The sequence below is a fragment of the Chelonia mydas genome, chromosome 3 (genome assembly GCF_015237465.2).
Source record: "Chelonia mydas isolate rCheMyd1 chromosome 3, rCheMyd1.pri.v2, whole genome shotgun sequence".
In the NCBI taxonomy this organism is placed as follows: Eukaryota; Metazoa; Chordata; order Testudines; family Cheloniidae; genus Chelonia; species Chelonia mydas.
The window spans coordinates 70,402,975-70,425,569 of record NC_057851.1 but is presented as its reverse complement, the minus strand read 5'-3'; the positions used below and the strand labels follow the sequence as shown (position 1 = coordinate 70,425,569).

At 38.6% G+C, this 22,595-nt stretch overlaps 1 protein-coding gene across 5 annotated transcripts in view; it reads right to left on the bottom strand.

Annotated features, from left to right (window-relative positions):
* FUT9 (fucosyltransferase 9) overlaps positions 1-22,064 on the bottom strand; it is a 117,392-nt gene extending 95,328 nt beyond the window's left edge. For 3 of the 5 annotated variants that reach the window (XR_005224649.2, XR_006289494.1, XR_006289495.1), the window contains exon 1: positions 21,903-22,064. Coding sequence is in view for 1 of the 5 variants with exons in the window: in XM_043542667.1 (XP_043398602.1) it covers positions 21,242-21,383 (142 nt within the window). In the remaining 4 variants the exon portion in view is untranslated. Of the gene's footprint in view, positions 1-21,241; positions 21,400-21,902 lie in introns of those variants that run through there. The other 2 variants (XR_006289493.1, XM_043542667.1) reach the window with 2 other exon arrangements.
* Positions 22,065-22,595: the final 531 nt, after the last annotated feature.

Genomic DNA, 22,595 nt, shown 5'->3' with positions numbered 1-22,595 from the left:
GCAACAGGTGCATAAAAAAGTGTTACTGAAGGCATCATTTCAATAAATTGGGGTTGTACAAGTGTAAATAGGGCCTAATTTGGAATACAAAATCTTAATTACTAGCAATAATGCTTAAGAAGGAAAGAACCCAGATTGCATACAGATCTCATAGGGAATTTGCACTGGCAGTTAAACATACATTTGGGCATATTTGATCCTGACACCATTAAGAGAAAGTGAAAACAGAACCCCATGATGTTATTTTACATAATTGCTTTTCAGAGTAAAGTCACAATTTAAATAAGATCATAAAACAGATTGTTGCAACACCTCCCTCAACATTTTTCCGCAGTTCAGTACAGTACCATTTTTCAACCATCTTTATGGACAGCCTCTGAGCTAGTTTCAAATCCTAACAACAGCCTCCCTGCCGAAGCGGATTTAAATTAATTTCTCACTTAAATTTTTTAATTTAAAATATTTTTTCAATTAACATTGAGTCATGCTGCATCAAATATTTTAGTAAAATCTAAGGTATTAAGTCTACCACAATCCCTTTATCCACTAAGTTTAAAGCAAATAAATAATTACATTTGTCTGGAAAGTTATATTCTTTATAATCTGTACTGAAGCCAAGTGGCCTCCCTCTGGAGCCAGGAGGGAGGAACCATCCCACTCCCCTGGTGGGCCCAGCCAAACCCGCTCAGTCCCCGCCCCTCGCAGGAAGTGGAGGGGCAGAGCAGGACATATAAGAAGAGGGCCCTATAGCTCAGTTGCAGGTAGGCCAGGGAAGGAGGTGGATGCCTCTCACATAGAGGCGAGCCCTCTACGAGGTCCAGGACCAGCTGCAAACCAGACCAGCACCACTGCTAGGGTCCTGGGCTGGGACCCGGTGGAGTAGCGTGGGCCTGGGTCCCTCTACCACCACCCCACAGCTGGGGTTGGCTGCATACTCACCTTAGGTCACAAGGCTTGTACAAGACTGTTATTGCTTGCTCAAGTCATGAGGCTGAGGGTTACAGAGTATAGACTATTTGTTTGCTCTGCCCTGCGCAGAGGGCCGGAGACCAGACTATTGTTGCTTGCTGAAGTGAGGCAAAGCGGCCTCCCTCTGGACCCAAAAGGGAGGAACCATTACATAAAGCCCATTGCTCATCATCTCATTACCATATGTATGTTTACTGATTTATCTTGTAATCTTTGTTCCATTATTTTACTAAAAACAGAAGTTAGACTCATGGGACTGTAAATACTAAGATCATATCTCTTTCCTTTTTTTCCCCCCCAATCACAACCACGTTTTCTTTCTTCCAGTACCAAGGCAAATGTCCATAGCTTCTCAGAAATAATTGTGAATGGTTCAGGTATTTTGATAGCTAAAACTGCTATGATCTTAGGACTTACGTGATCATACTACATGATTCACATACAATCAAGTTTTCCAAATATTCCTTTTCCTGTTCTTTATCAATAGTTATTTTTACAAGTTCTTCCATCCAATACTAATTTTCCAAACTTCTTTTCTATATTTTTCTTGCTGAAAGCATATTTAGCAAAAGTGTTCTGTACTTCAGACTTTTTGGATCATGATTAATTTTATCTCCTGTCCCTAGTACTTAATAAATATTTGTGCAAACCCTCTTACACCTCTCAATCTCTTTTGTAAGCATCACATCATTCCTTTTTTCTACCCATATTTGTTTCACTGCAAATTACCTGATTCCAAATATTATGGTTTGGTCGTCTCTCACCTTTTCCATTTACAGTTCAGGTTTCCTTTTATCCCCATGTCGCTGTACAGTGCATCATGATGCCAAGTTGCCTGATCATTAAAATTAACCATAATGCCTTGGCACTTTTTGAATTTGAAGTTCACTGCTATCACAGTTGGATTTAATAACTGATCTGAACCTTTAATAACCAAAAGTACAGGTTTTCTTATACAACAAGCCCTAACTCATTAAGTAAATTCCTACTCATTTAAAAAAAAAAAAAAAAAAAACAACAGAGGGATAACCAGGACAAGATTACACTGAAATGCTGCCTTCTGGATTATGATTGCCATTGTAAGCAAAATCAGAGATCAGATAGGTACATACTCGAAGGTTACATTACAAAATTAAGGGTCCAACTTACACTAAGAAATTATGGGAAATGCAGTCACGTCTCAAATGGATCCTTAGCCTGTGCAAATAATGCCCAGGTAAAGGCAAGAGCAAAAAAGAAAAAAAAAAAAAAAAAAGAAAAAATCTTCCTCCCTTGCATCCTTTCAGCAGGTTGGGTGAGCTAACAAGGAAGGTTGGTATGGTCCATGTCCCCTCCCCATACCAGCCAGTAGAGCTTACTGGCTGTGGAAGGCAGCCTATTTGTGCCTATGGGAGAGCGAAGTATATACACTCCACCTCCACACTTGGAAGGCTTTGTGAAAGATTGACTTGAATGGGTCTACTCACATGAGTAAGAATTACATGTGTTAGGAAAACCTGAAGAACTGGACCCTTCATTAGTCCTGTTTTATTTTCACCAGTATCAGACAAGACCATAGGCCAGATCTGGAGCTACACAGATGTACACCAGCAGAGGATCTGTCCCATTATGTATAGTGCCTAAAAGTACTTTTTAAATTACATTTTTGTGGCAATAATATAATAAAAAAAATCTTAAAGCACAAAGATTTTTTGCAGTCTAAAATATATGCTGACCTGATTTTAGTGGTATTTTCTAAAATTGCACTGTTGATGTGAATATATGTCAAGAATCAAACCCAATGTGTTTTGCAGAATTGAGTTATAAATCCTAGAAGAAAAACCTAGCTTATGATTCAATAACCAACAGTCTTAACCATAACCATGCAACTGATGTAATTAGCATTAAAGACCTAATTCCAGTCAAGCAAAAATTCAAATTTACAGTAAATACATTTGTTTACAATCTAATCCAGTTTCATACAGCATCCTTATACATCTACACAAGGAGGAAGTAGCTTTCTGATCTAATGAATTTGCATATACTGAGTTTTGTATCTTGCTTCACTCATTAAAATAGTCATTACTAGTCCTCAGACTTACAACACAATTCGTTCCTCAGAATTGTGTTGTAAGTCAAAACATTGTAATCAAAACCACTTTTCCCAAACAAAGCAATGGTATAAAGGGGGGATTGGTTCCTGAACCAAGGCTTGATACACTATTTTCACCACAATAACCCAGATTTTTGTACCAAATGAATTGTAGATGACCAGTGTAGCAACATCAATGTATTAATTTGGTAAACAGCATTCAAACATACATAAAATCACATATGCTTTGACTTTCCAGAACTTTTTGAGGGCTCTTGGCTGGGGGCCTTCTCTGAAGTCTGGGCTGCAGGTTTCTCTGGAGTCTTCTCTGCAGTCTTGCTTGTAAATAACTTTGTGGTCACGTTATAATGAATGGACTTGGAAGGGGTCCCTTGTGGCCTCTTGTCTGATTGGCTTCCAAGGTCAGGGTAGCTTGTTGCTGGATAGCCCTGCTGCTTGTTTTTGATTGGCTGAGCACAGGGCCAGGAGCCAATCAGAAAGCTTGAACAGTGAAATCAGTGATTGGATGAGGCTCAGCATGTGATGTGTGCTATTCTCCCTGCTGGCTTTCATCATAAGGGCGAAACAAGCATTGTAGGGGTGAAACAGGCAGTCAATTGAAAAGCAATGTACATCTGAGGACTCCCTGTATTTGCATGTAATTATGAACAAGAGTTGCCAAGTTCTAGAACCTACAGGCAATTGTTCTGTGGCCAAAATACACTGAAGGCAAATCATCAGAACACTACTTTTGATTTCTATTACACAATATATAAAATACATGACAACTAATCACTGTAGGATATTCTGGATATGACAGTGGTTATTCATTTTGCTTTGTTTTTGAAAAGTATTTTCCTCATTAGGAGTTGAGCTAAGCAGTGGCTTTAACTCTCAGGCTTGAGTAGTGAATGGTGCCTCAGGCAGACACTGAGTTTCTGGAGAGCAAGAGATGCATAGGTACTGTTACTCCCTTTGGACGTGAACAACGTATGATTTCACTCCCTTATCCTACAAGTGTTGGTCCTCTGGCCAGCTGGGGTGGAAAGAGCTGGTGAAAAGTCACGAGCTGGAAGTATTCATTGGGAGGCCTACTGCCTATGTTCTGGGTTTGCAAATCTCCGTAGACAGAAGAATATGTAACTGAAGTTACAGGGATGAAGCGTATTGCCTTCCAAACCAGTTGGCAATGTCTAGTGAAAAATTATTTTCTTGAGGAACTTCTGTGAACTGCAAACCCAATGTAGCATTTCAGGAAAAATCTTGAGACCAAATTCTATTCTCAGTTACATGAACGTAAATCATACGCAAACCCAGGGCTACTAGTTTTAAGTCCACCCCGTGGCACCCTGTCAGAATTAGCTTATGAAAGGACAATAGCTTGAGCTATAAAGGAATAGGTTTCAATCTGTTTTCCAAAGGCAAGTGCAGGTCACCTATACTATCTATTTATGCAAAGTTAGTCCCTGATCCTGCAATAGGCACTATAGGGGAAAACCCTTGCACCTACACAGAGCCCCAGTGGAACCACCAAAGCAGAGCCTATTGCTGGACTGAGGTCTGAGTTAATAAGTGTTCACATCACTAATGCTGAGACAGTCAAACAGGAGATATGGTTTAGGATTTTGGTTTGATCTCAAGAGCTACACTGTAACAGTCTCTATCACTTGTTATACTAAAAGATGTGCAATTACTTAGACATGGTATAAGTTTTATTTTGACTAGACTATTTTATCTTCTTGGACATGTTTCCCTCCCACCCATGATACATTAATCTGGGTTTTCTGTGAAATGCATGTCAGTCTTATGGAGTTTTATATAAGATCCATTAGAAAAAAATTAAATCTGAGAACCATGGCTGACTTTAAACAAGATTTTTTCCCCATCAAGGAGCATATAAAAAAATCAAATGGAGTCCCAAATTTTCAATTATAATCTAAAAATAAAATAATCTGGACAAGCATAGGTATATCAAAGGTTTAAGATACAAAATGGAAACCAATCCTCAGATTTTATATAATCATGAAATCATTGGTCCTTACATATTTTCATTTTGCAATTGAGAAAGCTGAACAGGTACAAAACAGAAAATGCTCATGATTAAGATTTGTACTATCCTCAATACATTAAAAGGATCTTAATCTAGTTTTCAAGGGCTTAGCTGCTAGTCACTTTGCTGATGTAAAAAGGGTTAACAATTTAGAACTATTGTATCTTTGTAATTAAAACAGAGCTGTTTATGGTGAGATAATTAATAGACAAATAGACAGTTCCCACAGTTACTAACGCTTAGAACTATAAAAACATCCAAAACACAAGAGAACAGTAATTTAGGATATTATATTTTATGGATTAAAACCAAAGTGAGCACAATAAACATGAAACACAATGCGAGAAATATTAATCAGTGCCTTGTCTTCATAGGTGAAACCGAAACAGATTCTTCCTTGTTTTCAGTTGAAGTGGGAAACCATTGTGTAAGAAAAGGTACTAAACAATGCCAACTCTGTCCCTTCAGAAGGCTAGAAGTGAATGCTGGCGATACACAGCTACCAACTTGCCCAATTTCCAAGTAAAAGTGATAGTCACAGGAAATAATATTCCAATAAACAGGTCTCCAATGGGTGACCTGTGGCCACATGCAAACCTCCAACTCTTCAGAGCACAGATATAATACTCAGAACTGTAGTGGAAACTTATACATTTCTCACATTTTGCAAAACAGCTGTTTAAGGTAACAGCTGAACATGCAGTAACACACTCATTTGGTCCTGTTCTTTTCCTATGGTAAGGCCTGAACCTACTTCCACTGAAGTTAGTACAAAGCTTCCAGTGACTTCAGCAGAAGCCAGATGAGGTCCCAAACAGGGGATGAGGCATGCCCAGTACATACTGAAGATACTGAAATGCATTGCACTATATGGAATGTACAGCAGAATAAAAAGTACAATGGATAAGTCCAAAGAGCAATAAGAAAGAAAAGCATCCAGAGAATCAAAGGCATACCGTAAAGCACCATGCTTGACAGAGAGAGCAGCAGCAGCTCTGGAAAATATGCAGCTCAGCATCAAATCATAATGCATCTGCTTCCCTATGACAATCTCCTTGCCCCATCCCATAACTGAATGATATTTGGGGAAACCCAAAGGTTTAAAGAAGAGACCTAACTTTAGATAACAAGCAGGAGAGACTGAATTAATTCGTATCCACATTTATAAATAACGTCATTGAAGTCAAAAGGACTATAGTGAGTAAAATTTCCTCAATTTAAGGGTGGCAGAATTGGGCTAATTAAGATTTACAGCCCAAATTTGCTCATTTTAAGTGTAAAAAGTTTGCTTTCTAAATAGTAGTCCTGCACATCTGGTCTGAGCTCTGAAAGCCAAGTTGTGTTCTTCTTAGCTTGCACATTATTCACAAGAACTGAAGATTCTGTAGGCCAAATGCTGCCTTTGTTTAATCTTATATGATTTCAATGTGTTCAAACTGGTGTGACGAAAACGTTTAGCTCTGCAACTGGAAAATAGTTAATACATCTGTTGATTATGTGCAAAACAAAGATTATCCAGCTTCTCTTTTATAGAGTAAAACTCACGAGTTCATTTGGCCCACACATGGCCATCTACACCACATAAGCCCCATCCCAGCTGCCATCCATCAATACACATTAAATGAAAAATACTTTAAAAAGAGTTAAGGGTTCAATTCCAGCTAATGGAAGCAAGAAAATTCTGAGGGAAGGCTTGCACAATGCTCTGGACCAAAATCCTCTTAAATATTGCATAATATATTAAAATACAAATGTGTAAATTGCATACACTTACTAAAAGTATTTCAAAATTAGCTATATGAACTGTTTGGTTTTTTAATCAAAACTACTATCATGAAATCTCTAGAATAGGCTCTGATCCTGCAGTCCACATGGGTGGATCCTTATGTCCCTACAGTGCCCATTGAAGCTCTGTATGGGCACAGGGTTCTATCTCCAGGGATATTATTGTAGGATCAAGGCCATTAATAGTCTTCAGGGACTTCAATGGAAGTATTTATGTAAAGGAGTGAGTATGTCCTAGGGGCTAAAACACTGGACTAGGACTCAGGAGACAAGATCTTTTCCTGGCTCTACCATGGGGATGTTGGGCAAATCACTTCAGCTCAGTTTCCTCATCTGTAAAATGGGGATGAGGATACTGATCTCCTTTATAAAGTGCTTTGAGATCTAAATTACAAAAAGCTCTGTATAAGAGGTAGGAATTATTAAGTGAGTAGTGACTATTGGCATGAAATGAAGAGCAGGCCCCTCAAAGTCAATAATTCTTTATGATTTCTCAAGAAACGATGTCTGTTGTTGTTTAGGGGAAACCATTCATTTGAAAATCATATTATGTTCTGAAAATGTTGTGCCTGCCAAAGTTACAAGTAACACAAGATTGCTCCAAATGAAAAAAGTTAATGGGAAAGACTGTCCACTTTTTCATTTTGATTACTTGGTGTATTTTACAGCATTTTGTGCATCATCTGTTTCAGTGTTTTCCACTTAGTTATCTACTCAACAGTTTCTACCCTGCCAAAAAAAATAAATAAAAAAAAATACCCCTTATACCAACAGAGGAACAGAAAAAGAATTAAAGGATTTTTTTTTTTTTTAAATGCCAGAGTATCCTATTTAAAAGAGCAGGCCATCAGAATCTGGAGTTTTTTTAATTTGATCAATTTTTTAAAAATCATTTTGACAATGTCCCTTTGAAAGCTTTATTAGGATTTTCAAAACAAAAACAATTTCATAGTGCTTTTCATTTGTAAATGTCAAAGCACTTTAGAAAGTCAGTATGCATTATTACCTCCATCTTACAGACACAAAGGTTCAGATCCTCAAAGATTGGTTTCAATGGAAGTTAGGAGCCAAAATACCTTTTAAGATTTTAAATAGTTCAGTATAACCGCACAATAATATAATTTTTCCATTATCCTCACAGCCTCCAAATCAGACTTGTAAGATGGCCCACATATTTGCTTTCTGTAGGAAACAACTTTCGGTAAACTTGGATTCCTTTTATCTCTTATTTAAACCTCAGTTTATACAGTGAATGAACCTCACTAGCAGCAGCCTCTGATGGTCATGGTCATTTTTGACATTAAAATCCTTTAGGGATAATGGCAGAAGAACTAAGACGACAGATGTTCATGTTGTGTTGACACTTTGCTGCTCATAATAGGTACCTTTTCTCCCACTGTGATCGGCTTCCAGCTCACCTCTACTCACAGTGAGGGATCAAGTTGGTTTATCACAGTGATCAGCTTGCCTGGTTTCCCCTCCACAGTTGTTTCATGGGAACATTGGTAATACCCCTAACTTTGCAGACTTTCAGATGAAACACACTAGAGAAATCTGATGACTAGGCATTTCTAGGCCAAATTGTCCATTTCTAGGAAAAAGTTTCCATCCAAATGTAAAGATCTTTTCTTTAAGCAAGGACCAAATTCCACTGAAACCAGGTAAACTACACCTGCCTCAGAGACAGTCCTCAAGCTGTGGCACTAACACCTCTGAGTCGTATTTAAATGACGCCATTTCTGTTGGCAAAAAAGATAACAGCCTTACAGAAACTGACACCTGCTTTATACAACCTTTCATTGGAGACTTGAGTACATTCCTCTATGGCCCTGAAGCTCTCTGAAATTTCCACTGTAAGCAATACTGATATTTCATGAACTCTGAAAACCATTCTGATTAGAAACAATGCGATGGATATATCAATTTTTTTGTGTTTCTCATCCCTTATTTTTGATATATTTGCCTGAAAAATCGAGCCTGGTTTTCAAGAATTCATCAGTTCTTGTATATTTGTACAGCTCAACAGTACAACCACCCCACCCCCCACACACAGAAAGCATTTCCCACCATGAATTCCCTCTGAACAGAATTGGAAAGTAAGCATAAAAATGCAAGAAGCATTTCTGAATTAACTGGTGGCAGAGATCTTCTTGGAAAGTGGGAGTTTTATACAAGAAATTATGTTTCTTTAATACTAGCACAACAATAAAACATTCATGTTTAATACAGTAAAAAAAATAATTTAACCTTAAAGTTCTGTACATAACTAAGAATGCAGTATTCAATAAGAGTACATTTTTAACCTCTATGATCTCACAGCTATGGAGTGATTATTATGTCAAAAATAGGGTTCTGGCTTCATGTACTGAATATGATGCAGAAAAAGATGAGCTCTTAAAGAAATGAAGATGCAGTTTATTAGCGATAATGCAAGGATAATAAATGCAGAAAATAAGATATACTAGCGGATTTGTGCTCAAATCTAATATTTTGGAAAGCTTCCCAAGAAAGATAAACTGTTTTTTAAAATCATTCAAATTTTTCACAATAAAAGGGTCAAGTACATCTCTGTAAGAATCCCTCAAAGCTCTGACTCCACTCACAGCCTTAAAAGAAAGCACTCTGGGGCCTCAGGCTGCTTATTAATATAAAAGTGGGCTTTTCAAGACCTGTTCGTAACAGTTCTGGTACCTAGGAACCCTGGACCAGATCCTCAATAGGTGTAAACTGGCATCACTTTACACCTGCTGAGGATCTGGCCCCAATCTACAAGTTAATGAAGTGCTTGCCTGGCAATTCCATATTTTTAAAAAGTGTTAAAGTACTGCATCATCCCAGCAGATTTCAGTCTCTCCATTTCCAAAGGAAACTGTGAGTTGGACATGAAGATCAACCAGGTCATATGTCCCTGACACATCTTAGTAGCTCCCCAGGTAACTGTTCTAGCTCATGTATATTTAAAAATGCACATCAGCAGCCCATACAAACATGTAAAAAAATAAAAGGCATAGGCCCAGAAGTGGATTTATAAAGCAAGTGCTATGGGAGGTAGCCAGAGCCAAGAGATAGAGGGTCTGTGAAGAGCTGGGATCTGGGTTGACCATACAGGAACTGTGAGGTAATTTCCAATGAGAAAGGGATGCATAAATATAAAGCTATCTTTTACAATTTCAAAAAGGTCTAATTTTCAAATTGTTACAATCTATAAATTGATTAAATGACTTGCAATTCACTGAAAAAAATCTCCCTAAAATTAATCACAACAAATTTTAGATTAAAACTTTTTTCTTTGGGCTTGGAACATGGGCCTTAACATACTTATAGTTAAAGTCAGGTTAGAACCCTAAATTAACAGAGTTACAGCTGATGCCTTTGTAAGTGTTTGCTAAGTGCCAAGAGTGTGCTTAGTGTATATAAAATGCCTGAAACAGGTTATAGTATAAATACAATTTTAAGGGTCACAACATCTGATAGCTTGTTCTCTTTCATGGTCCCCATTGGACTACTCTTGCGACAGACATTAGTGCTCTTGGTAGACTCCATCTAAGAACAATGACGGCTCAAAGGAGGTGGAGCGGTATCATCACATTAAGAAGGATGAAAGTATATTTCATCATTAGTAAGAGATTATGAGGAATTCACAAGGGCCTTTTGATACTACAGGATTCTCAAGCAGCGAAACGTTTGTTTTGTAAAAATAAATAATAATAATAATAATAATAATAATAATTAGATTAAGCTTGTCATTCTTTAGATTACAATAAGACCTGGAGGCCACAACAGAGCTGGGGCTCCACTGTGCTGTACAAAACCCACTCTTCTCTGCCCTGAAGAGTTTACAATATATACAAGTGAGACAGACGAAGGGCTAGGAAAAGGAAAGGTCAGGTCACTTCGGACAAGAGGTCTTTCAAGAGTTAATATCTTTGGAAATGCGGCATGGATCCACCTTAGTCCATTGTGTAATTTCCTGAACTTTTGTCTCAGACTGAATTATCCTCTAACAACAAACTGAAGCAAATACGCATGGCACTGTGGGCAGACTTCACTATTACTCACTGTGCTGCAATTAGGAGGATAACCAGAGGTCCTCAGTTTCCCAAGCTAGCAAACAAGCACCTTTTATACACACTAAATTCACTTAAGGTTTTCATATCTGTAGCTATAAAGGCTTTTAACTTTAAACTTTTTATTTCTCTGAATTCAGCTTTTGCAATCAAAGCTGTAAGTCACCACAGATAAATGCTAGTGAAATCTGAAAACTCACCCATTCCTGAGGGAAATAACCTCCTACAACCAAAACCACTGAAGATAAAATAAAGAGCTGTGAGAAATGCAAGAAGACAGAGCAGACAAGGTCCTGTGAGGCAAAGAGAGGAGGCAGGTAACAAGGAAGCTACTGTAGAATGTGCTACTGTGGACATGAGGGTAGAAGGATGAGGAGGAGCACATGGATCAGCATCTAAGCAGCAGAAGAAATCACTTTAAATTGTAAGGAAACTTAAAGAGAGTCTAGACATTCTTGTACAATCACACCCTTTAGTTTTGCTCTCACAGGCTCAATCCTGCACGATACTTATGCAAGTATTTAACTTTAAGCATGTGAAGTCAATGGATCTATTCATGTGCTTAAAGTTAAGCATGAGCTTAAGTACTTTGCCAAATCAAACCAGAGAGTGTTCAGCAACTTAGAAAATTGAGCCAAGAGAGCCTAACCCTATTTCAACTGAACAGACCTTATAATTATTTATCATTATACCATTAGAACCCGTTCAACAGTCTCACAAACGGGCATTCTTGGTAGAACGGGAGCTATTTGAACCAAAATAAAAACACTGTAGAAAGAAACATTATGCCTAGTTTTTTGAGCAAATGTCTGGGAACCACGACTCCTGGGTTCCATTCCTACCTTCACAATCATGACTTTGAGGAAGCCATAGTTTCTCTATGCCTCCGTCTACATATATGAAGATTAAAGACAACTCTTAGCAGCTGTGCATTGTGCATGTTCAAAATGCTGTACAAACATCATATCCTTACAACCACCATGTGAAAGAGGTTATTGTTTTCACTTTATAGATAGTAAAATCAGATAAAGAATCATATCAATCCAACCAAATCCTGGAAGAGATACAAAGCCCAACAGAAAGGGCTTTGCTCCATGAAAAAAAAAAAAAAAAGTGGAGTCTCAGGGATACAATCTTGAGCCGCAGAAAACTAGGTTTCTCTGAAGAGCTGGGCTATCCACACAGACCAAGAGGAACAGAATATGTGGTCTATACCCACTGGTAAATTAGATTATTGTCCATTCCTTTAACACATGGAAGGTACAGAGAGACATGCTGTAGAGATATTCATGCAATAGAATGTCTTCTTACACTGTATAGAGTCTAAAGCTGGTCAGAGATTTTCCAGCCAAATATGCCAATTTGTTGAAAATGAAACATTTTGTGGAAACGTGTCAATTTTGACAACATTTCATTTAGAAAGAAAAGCTGAAAAAAGTGTTTTGAATGGAAAGTTTCCAAACAACTGTTTCAATTGTTTTACCTTATTACATAATTAAATTTTTTAAAAGGTCAAAAGTTGGAATTATTTTTTCTTTTTAAAATAAATTGGAAGAATTCAAAATTTATTGTTTTAGTTCCGTTGCAGATCAGAACTTTTTTTGAAATTGCAGAATTTCCCACAAACAAAAAGTCAGGTTCCCACACAGCTCTGATAGTCTCCTCTTTGATGCATCCCACTATGCAACAGACTTACAGCTTTTAAATGTCTTTTGGGGATCCTGTAGGTGCACAGGAAACCCAGGAGTAGTTCCTAAATTATTTTTATCACTATATAAAAGTGAGGTGGTACAAAGCCACGGTTAGAATTCAGAAGTTCTTGGTTCCCAGTCTGTGCCCTCTTCTCCATTAGTCCACATTGCTTCAAAATGAGACAGACAAAAATACTGTGTTCTGGAGGTTATACAAACAATATTTGTAAAGCACTTTGGAAGTGTCAGATGAACGTGCTATAGTAAAATGTTCATCCATTTCTATTCTAACACTCTAACAGAAAAATAGTTTCTCAGCACTCTCAAGCATGGACTATATACCAATTTCATTATTCAGTTGTATCTTATAGTTAAGAAAATGGTGCAGGGGTGATGTTGTTTATGATGCTCTGTGCAGGTTTGTATGACAATACCATTTTGATTATACCTTACAAACAATTAGTCCTTCTGGTAGGTTTAAACTCTGCTGGACCCATTCACATGCTTGTCAATACAAAAAAATCTTCCTCCTAATTATTTCTCTGATTATATGAAATTAAATTACTCATAATCTCTGATCAAGTAATAGTTTTAAAACTCCCAAACCCAAATTAAATTGTGGTACTTTTCTATTTAGCTACAGTGTGCAATCATTTTGCAATTCTTTTCTATTGACTATTAAAGTGTCACTTGTTCTGCAGGATTTAAACTTCTGTTGTCTAGAGAGAGCTGAAAACTGCATGTAATTATTGTTTTTAATGTTTTTGTCTGTTATGATTGCTGTGACGATATGAATATGCACTGCTGCATGCACTTCTCTATCCCAGGATGTCCTTAGAAACTATTTTTTTCATTTCAATTGGATTTTTCTGATGAAAGATTTTAAATCAATACACTTTATATAGCTATATACATACCACAATTACCAAACGCTGTAAAAGTATTTTCATAACCCCCCCCTACAATTATTTTCTTTACTTACATATGTCTCTCACTACTTCCCTGCTTAGGAATCCTGGCAACCCAGACACCGTCACTTCTCCGTAGCCCAACAAATAAAATCGTGGGGGCAAATTATGGCAGCCCCACAAGAGTGTGATGCACACTCTTCCTTGTCTAAGGAGAAGATCAAAATGCACCCATGCCCTTAGAGATTAAGTAGTAGAGAGGTCAGCCACAGCTGCCTGCAGAGCTCCAGGTCCCGGTGGGATGGGCATGGAGATGGGACCTTAGTACTGCTTCTCATGAACTCTGAGCAGCAGTGCAGTGGGGAGTGCACTGAACACCTGTGAAACAGGTACAACAAGCGCAGCTAGTTAGCAGCCCTGAAGGCACTAGGCCTGCTCCTGGCTTTCACTGACAAAATGCCTCCTGGAAGTGGCGTTCAATTCAGACCCCTACAGACATAATATTTAAATTAAATAATAAATTACCACTGGGCAAATACTATTAAGATGAATGTTTGTTTTGGACAAGTAATTCCAATTCACAACAGTCCTAATTAGAAGTTTTAGTATTAGCAAGTGTTCTGGTCCAAATGTGTTTCACTGAAGATGATCTTGTTTTCTTTCTCCATTCAGTTAAACAAGTTTTGTTTAAACACTCCTCTGTAACTTTGCTTGATACTAATTAGCATGTGTGTCAGAGAAAACTTGTGCTTTAAGTTGAACATTTAGCCATTAAACTATGGGTATTTAGAGCTACTGAATAATAGTCTTAAACAGTTAGTTTACTAAAAACCTGCATTACCAGACAAAATAAAGCTTGAAATCACTATAAGAACAATTTGATAGCTTGTATTGTTTAGTTGGTGAATTTTATTTCCACACATAAATACAGGCAATAATAATCACTTGTTCACTAAGAAGTTTTCCCATTATATTTTAGTGGGAATAACCACCAATAGCAAATGTGATAGTTGAGATTGTAAAACATTTCCCATTACAAACCCCTACTTTCCAAACCTCATAATTTCTTATAAACTCTCCTTTTCTGCACTGAGATTTTCTTTCAGAGTAGCAGCCGTGTTAGTCTGTATTCACAAAAAGAAAAGGAGTACTAGTGGCACCTTAGAGACTAACCAATTTATTTGAGCATAAGCTTTTTTATGCTCTCTCTTTGCCCATGGACAAGAGAAGCCCCAATTCTGCAAACATGCACATGAGTAACTTAATCCATACTAAAAAGAAAAGGAGTACTTGTGGCACCTTAGAGACTAACCATACTGGCCTCAGTGAAGCCAGTAAAGTTATACATAAGCATACATATTTGCAGGATTGGAAAATTTGGGCAAAATCCTTTCAGTTGGTATAACTTCAACCCATTGTAATCATACTTTGTGAATAGTACTAATGAATATATGGCTGAAATTTGAAACTTGGAATAGCCTTTACCTTCTCTCATAAATATAAAGGGAAGGGTAACCACCTTTCTGTATACAGTGCTATAAAATCCCTCCTGGCCAGAGGCAACGTTCTGTTACCTGTAAAGGGTTAAGAAGCTCAGCTAACGTGGCTGGCACCTGACCCAAAGGACCAATAAGGGGACAAGATACTTTCAAATCTTGTGGGGGGAGAGGGGGGCGGAAGGCTTGTGTTTGTGCTCTTTGTTTACGGGGTTGTTCTCTCTTGGGAGTGGGAAAGGCCAGACAGAAATCTTACAAAAGCTTATGCTCAAATAAATTGGTTAGTCTCTAAGGTGCCACAAGTACTCCTTTTCTTTTTACGAATACAGACTAACACAGCTGCTACTCTGAAACCTGTCATTAAAGATCAGGAAATTTCAAAAGTTAAGGTAATGTTGGCAAGGTTAACTCGGATATAAACAAAGACAAATCTCATTTAATCAAAGAAAGAGAAATTACTACATATGTGCAGTATGATCAAATTTGTGTTCCTGGAACAACCTCTAATGTTTTTAATTCATTCCATTGAAAACATGAAGTTCCGAGACAACAACATGCTTTAAGTTGGAAACAACCTATTTTGATATTGTCAAACTGAAATGTTTTGATTTTTCATTTTGAAATGGCTTTTCATTTAGAATTTTTTTTTTTTTAAACACATTATAATACCAAATTTTAAAGAACGGTCAAATCTGAAAAAGGAAAAGGAGTACTTGTGGCACCTTAAAGACTAAAATTTGAGTATAAGTTTTCGTGAGCTACAGCTCACTTAGCTCACGAAAGCTTATGCTCAAATGGATTTGTTAGTCTCTAAGGTGCCACAAGTCCTCCTTTTCTTTTTGCGGATACAAACACGGCTGCTACTGTGAAACCTGTCAAATCTGAAAGAAAGTACTTTGATTTTGTCACAACAAAATGCTTCAGTCAACCTGAAGTGATTTTTTTGGCACGTTCTTTCCCAGAGAATTTCAAAATTTTCAATTTTTGTTCCAATTTGGAATGAAGCCAAATTCTGAAATCTTTAAATCCTTTTTGAAGTGGAACTTCCTTCCTCCACACAGTTTTAATTTGAGTCTTTAATCTCACAACCTTAACATTGCATTAAGAGCTTCCCCACTCCTCCACAGGAAGAAAAAAACAGGTGGGAGAGAAAATATGGAAATGATTTTCTTACACAGCCTATAAGCTTTTCTTTGTTAGTAGAGCTTGCAAATTCTTTGAGCCAGCAAGCACACACTTACCTGGTTGCAAACACATGGAACGCACAGCTGTATTTAACTCCTTACTTTTACACTTCAGGAAGTTTTCTGTAATGCATGCTCCGTACACAATTGTATTATGTCATTGTTACGTCAGGGAAGAAAAGAATCTAATTGATAAGTATGTCCACTGAATTTATACCTGTGGAGATTAGAACCTTATGTGTTCCTGCCTGGCAGTGTGGATTGTCTATATCCTTTCTGACCTTACCAGCCCTGGCAGCATAACTGGGTTAGTAAAGTTGTTGCCATTAGTAATTGGCCCATTACTGCACGGTGACCCATCTGAAGAGGGATCTTAGAATATTAACTTCCTATATGTTGTTTTAAACATTAACTGTACTCATTTCAGGGCCTGATCCGAAAGCTCACTGGAGTCAATAAAAAGACTCCTACAGTTTTGGTTTTTTGGGTGGGAGGGGAAGGAGGGGGTTACACATAATGCTTCCTATGGCCCTTCCCCTGTTTCTCATACAACCAATAGGCCGAAGAGATGTATTGTGGAACAGGGAAAACTACACAAAGGTAAACACACAGTTTAGCCATCTATCATTTCCCTTTTGCCAAACTGTGGTTTTAGTTGTAATTTTTTGTTTCTTCTGCATTATGCAACAGATGTGGGTAGAGGGAGAGGAAACAAGAGCATTGGAACTTTTGAATTTTAGCCCCACATCACCATGGATAGCCAAACCACTAACTTCTAACAGGTCATAAATGAAGCATAATGTGGTCAACAATAGTAAAATCAATAGAAGACCAAAGTATTTATTCCAGAATTGAATATCCTACAGTGCTACCACTGATAGCCACACTATAAATTTAACAATATTCATTTGAAAGCTAATTTTTTTTAACTGAAGAGGAATACATGTTTTTTTATTAATTAATTTTATTCATTTCTGGATTGTGAAGTACATAAATTAAGTAGATCCACAGTCTGCTCACATATTTCCAGTAAGACATCCTTGAATGATTGAATCTCTCAGGAGACTGGTAATCACATTTATGAAACCTTTCACCTTTCACTGATTCATATATAGCCAAGATGCAGCAGTGATGGAAAATCATTGCCATTTGAAAGCTGGTTGGTGGCTTATGTGAAAAAAGCTAGTTATTTCAGTACATTTCTTAGTGATCAAGGGACAGAACCTGCAAGATGCTCAGTACCCTCAACTCCCATTGAAATCATAGGAACTGAGAGCGCTCAGTACCTCTCAGGATCGGACCACAACTGCCCAATTATAAAGCTATCACCACAATTGGCATCTTTAAGGATAATATCAGCACAGAGGCCAACAAACAAGGGTTCAGTTCTGACAGAAGCTCAGCAAATTTTCCTCAAGATGCTGAATACGGTGCAAAATAAATAAAACCTACTCAGCAGCTTGCAGGATCATGGAAAGTAAACAATATCCTCTTCTCTAGCATTGGACCCTACAATAGAGTTGAGGTGCACTGGTGGAATAATGTGGAATGTCTGCACTGCTGCTAGCCAGCATATATGTGTGAATAAACAGAAATTTTCATTTTTTATTCCTGCTAATCTGGCACTTTTCACCTGCAGTAAATATACTTAATTTAAAAGCAAAAAAATTAAGATAAAGATACTACAAAGAAAAGATTGTGCTTTTCCAAGGATCTCTTAATGAGAAGCTATATACTTTTGTTAAAAAATAGGCAACAAGCATTTCAATATTCTAGAAATGTTCTATGGCAAGAAAAATTTAAAATATTTCAGAAAAAAATGCCTGATAACTGTCACAACTGGTTACTAAAAAAAATATATATATATAAAAAAAGTTCCCTCTTTTCCCCCCGCGATGGCTTTAAAAGTTTTTCTATCTATAAAATTTCTTTTACATAAAGACACTTCTCTTCACAAAGGATACATTTCTTTGTGGGAAAATGTACACCATCATTTCGCCTTAAATACTTATTCAGAATGCTTAATGTATCATATTACGAGCTTCCCAGAAGAAAGAAAACTGTCTTAATTAACAAAATGTAAAGTGAGGAAATGACATCTAAATGTTTTAATCTCACCTATATACATTTCTTCTCTGATGTCACATTTGATTCTATTAGTTTAGAACTTTGATAGAATTATTTTCAAACTTTGCTTGTTACAATGGCACAGGGCAGGTTTTGAATTATTTAGCTTACTACTGCATTCTGAAAGGAATTTTTTTTTAATTTCATATCTTCTATGGAAAACTTGTTAAAAAGAACAAAATAAAATAACTAGATGTAAAAGAAAAATCACACATAACTATGCAATAACCTGACCTTAGAAAAAAGGTAAGGTCTTTGGGTATTCAGTGGACAATAAAATGTTTAAAGTAATTAAGACAAATAAAGTTATGCCTAGTTTGAATATACTTACACACTGAATAAAAACAAGTTAAATACAATACATAATTTTAAAACTCTTTCAGATATATAAATATTCAAGATGTAATCCTGCCTCCATTGAACTCAATGGCGAAACTCCAACTGATATCAGTGGGGCCAGGATTTCACTTTAAGTGAAAAATACATACATTTATGAAGTCTCTAACTAAATATGTCAGAAATCTTCTGTTATCTAATTACATTAGCTCTACACTTTCTGCCTCTTAGATCCTGGTCCAATGCTCATTAAAATCAATGGGAATCTTTCCACTGGATCAGGCCATTAATGCTCTGATAATTATTGATTATCTTATTTTCCAACTTACTTTCTGCCTTTTCATCATCTACCTTCCCCTAAATATAAGATTCCCCCCCCCCCCATTTTCTTATTTTATGTTTCAGTTTTACCTCTATAAAAACTGAAACAAGTTTATTGTGTTGATTAATATAAAGTATCTTCAGCTGCAGTTCCCCCAAACTGATCACATTTGTCTTGCTGTTAATTAAATATTACAAATTAAGGGTATTTTTAAAAGCCTACACTTGGAAACAGCTGTTCTCCAGCCTGATTAAATGCAACAAGTCCCTTCATATCAGAAATGTAAAACAAATGCTTCCATTTTCAGAAACATTTTACTCCCATAACCTAAATGTAGTTTTATTGGTGTGACATAGGAAACAGTCATTCAAAGTCTTATCATTCCACTTACAGGGTCCAATCTTCCAACCTATATAAGCAATCTTTATTTACCAAAATTAGTTCAACTGAACTAGTTGGGTGAGTAAGGACTATTTGTTTGAGTAAAGGTTTGCAAGATTAGGCCTAGGATATCCCAGTGTCATGCACCAGATAAATCCTGATAGCCATAGTAATGGAAATAAGAAAGAAACAATCCTTTTATGTTGCAGTTCTTCAAGAGTGGTTAGCAGAAATTTACCATATAGCACTTGGTCCTGCTCCCATTAGTCAGTGGGAAATCTCAAACTGATTTCACTGGGAACAGAATCATGCCCATAGTTATCTTAGGAAAATGTACCTAGATTCCCACAAAGAATTCAGAGATCTTTTTCCACCAGAAATTTAGTTTCTCATTAAAGGAATGGGTTTTTCTAATCATCATCTCTCTTCTATTAGCCTACAAGACCCCTATTTCAAGATTGGACTCTTTTTGTTATAATGGTTATTTGCATTACTGTTTGTTCTTTCATGTATTTATCCTATACAAATATATGTAGTCTGTTTACACATGCATTGTACTCATAAGATCTACTCATGTATTTTTTCTAAAGAAAAGTAAAATGTGCTTAAAAAAATGTAACTTGAACTAACATGTCACAGACCCAAATACTATTTAATCCTAAAATGTCAGGAAAAAAATTCAAATAAACTTGTACTGCTGGAAAAATAAGAGCCATGTACCAATCCTGAAGCCTTTATTCAGTTATCATTCATAATTTTCCCACTAATGACAATGAATGATTAAAAGGAGGTTACTTCATTATATGGCCATGTAGCAATTTCATATCAGTTTTTGACAACCATCTTAGCCAAATGCCACAAAATGTAAATGCTGTTTCCATATTTTTTTCTGAAAATAGGATAGAGTAAACTGAAATCAGAATAATAGCTTTTCATTTACAGCTGTCTGGAGCTTGAAGGGGGAAGGGCAGCAACATTAAAATCACCATTACTGATTACAGACTGACATCTCCATAACAACCCATAAATCTTATTGTTTTGAACTACCAACAACTTCCTCTCCTTACCTACAACAATATAGAATGATCAAAACTTACTGATGATTCTTGCACAGATTTCCTTACATACCACAAAACGAAAATGCATATTTAAGTGTATAGTACATAAATGCTAAATCAGTGGAAATTCATATAATTTTCCTTCCAAAATACTGTGTGCTATTTATGTTTAGTGGTGTCACAATCCCTCTTTCCATTTACAATCCAGAACTGCCTTGCTGCATTACTGAGTGGTATCTCCAGGAAAAAGCACATGTGTAACAGTTCAAATTTTGTTTTTTTTCCCCCCCCAAGTGGTAAAACACCTAAACCCCAAAGCAGGAATTATTGCAGAAAATGTCATGTTTCCTACCTCTTTCAATCTTCACCATTATCACAACATGTTCTGAGAAAGGGAGGGTGAAGATTTGCTGCAATTCTTATATTCATATTTGTCAGGGTATTTTGGAAAGTGTCAAGGAGTTGCTCACTACTCCTACAATAAGTACAATTATCTATATCCTTAATACTGCACTGAACCAGAGATCCTATAGAAAAGAAGAGGGAAAAGACTACTGCCATAACAACCCTACAACAGAGAACTGTTGGGATACTGATAGTTACTACACAAGGTACTGTGCATCATTAAATATAAAAGCAGAAAATGCATTTCAGCAACAGAAACCTGCTATGATTCTCCCTCTCTCCTCTGTACAATGAAAACAAAACATGGACTTTTGCTGGCTGCATTTTCATTTTGGCTGAAAAGTTCATTCTTGCCCTCTCCTCTGTCCAAAGAGCCAGCACCCTACCTTACCTTCACCAAAACCACATTTAGATCTCCTCTCTCCAGAGATGTGTGTGTTGTACAAAGAAAAGGTCCACGGCTGAACTAGGCAAGTCCTGTAATCACCCCAACAAGGCAGCGGGTATTTAGGACCCTCTTTAAGAGGCATCATGGAAGGAGGAGGGAAAGGGAAAGAAGAATGTGGGGAGAAGGCGATATACTGACTCGACTGAGCTAAACCTCCAACGCCGCCCCCCCCCCCACAAAGAAAGTTAAAGACCTTTAACCAAGCTCCAATATTGACAGAGTGACACCCCCACATACACACCCCACAGGAGAGCGCGCAGCACATAGTAATTCCAGGGTGTTAGGATGGGCGGGGGGAGAATATTGTGGTCTCCGTGTTTCTCCGGGGGGGATGAGTGGGAGAGGAGCCGGGTCTAGGTCCGGCAGAAGGGGATGCACGGGCAGGGTGCACGCCCGGGAAGGGGGTGAGGCTCAGAGAGGCAAGGCGGCCCCATTGGGGGAGTCGGGGCACGCTGGGGGGCGGGGGTTGCGGCCGCAGGGGCTGGCTGGGGACACAGTGGCTCCGGGCTGTGGGGGGCGCGGGGGCAACGAGGTGAAACGCTGCTCGCAGCCCGCGTCCCGGGGGCGCAGCAGGTGCGCGGGGGGGGCTGCCCCGGCTACTCACCCGTGCAAGGCGGGAGCTGGAGGCGGCGCTGCGGGGGCGCTGCCCGCGGGGCTGCGGGGCAGGAGCAGCAGCGGGAGCAGGGGGGAGCGGCGGAGCCCGGGCTGCTCCTGGACGCGCTCTCGCTGCCCATCCCAGGCGCTGCGGCCGCCGCCGATGCTGCTGCTGGAGGAGGCGGCGGCGGCGAGGGAGACTCCGGCGCGGGCGCGCGCGCGCTGGTGGGAGATGGGGGGGAGCAAGGCCGCTTGCGGCCCCCCCTGCCGGGCTCTGTGTGCTGCGATTGCCTCCCTGCGCGCCACCGCCACGGGGCTGGAGCGCACCCCACTACGGCTGGGGGATCATCTAACGCCGCCGGGGGGGGGGGACCCGTTAGCCTCTATCACCCCCCTACCCCCGGCCACTCCGCGGGGAAGGTCGTTCCTGTGAAGGCCAGGGGGAGTCCTCCCCCCAACCCCAGCTCCAGGGCTAGCAGCAAGCCAGGGCTACCTAAAAATGCAATGAGGGGAGGAGGGTCCCCTCACCCCGCATGTGATCACTGCGACCGCGTTTGCCTTGACCCTGCAATCTGCCGGGCTGAGGGCAGCTTCTCCTCCAGCCGCCCCACATCAGCCCGCTCCAGCATCATTCGGCTGGAAAACAAAAACGGGCATGCAGAAAGCACATAAGAAAGGGCTTATCCTGGGTCTATCTCTCTCC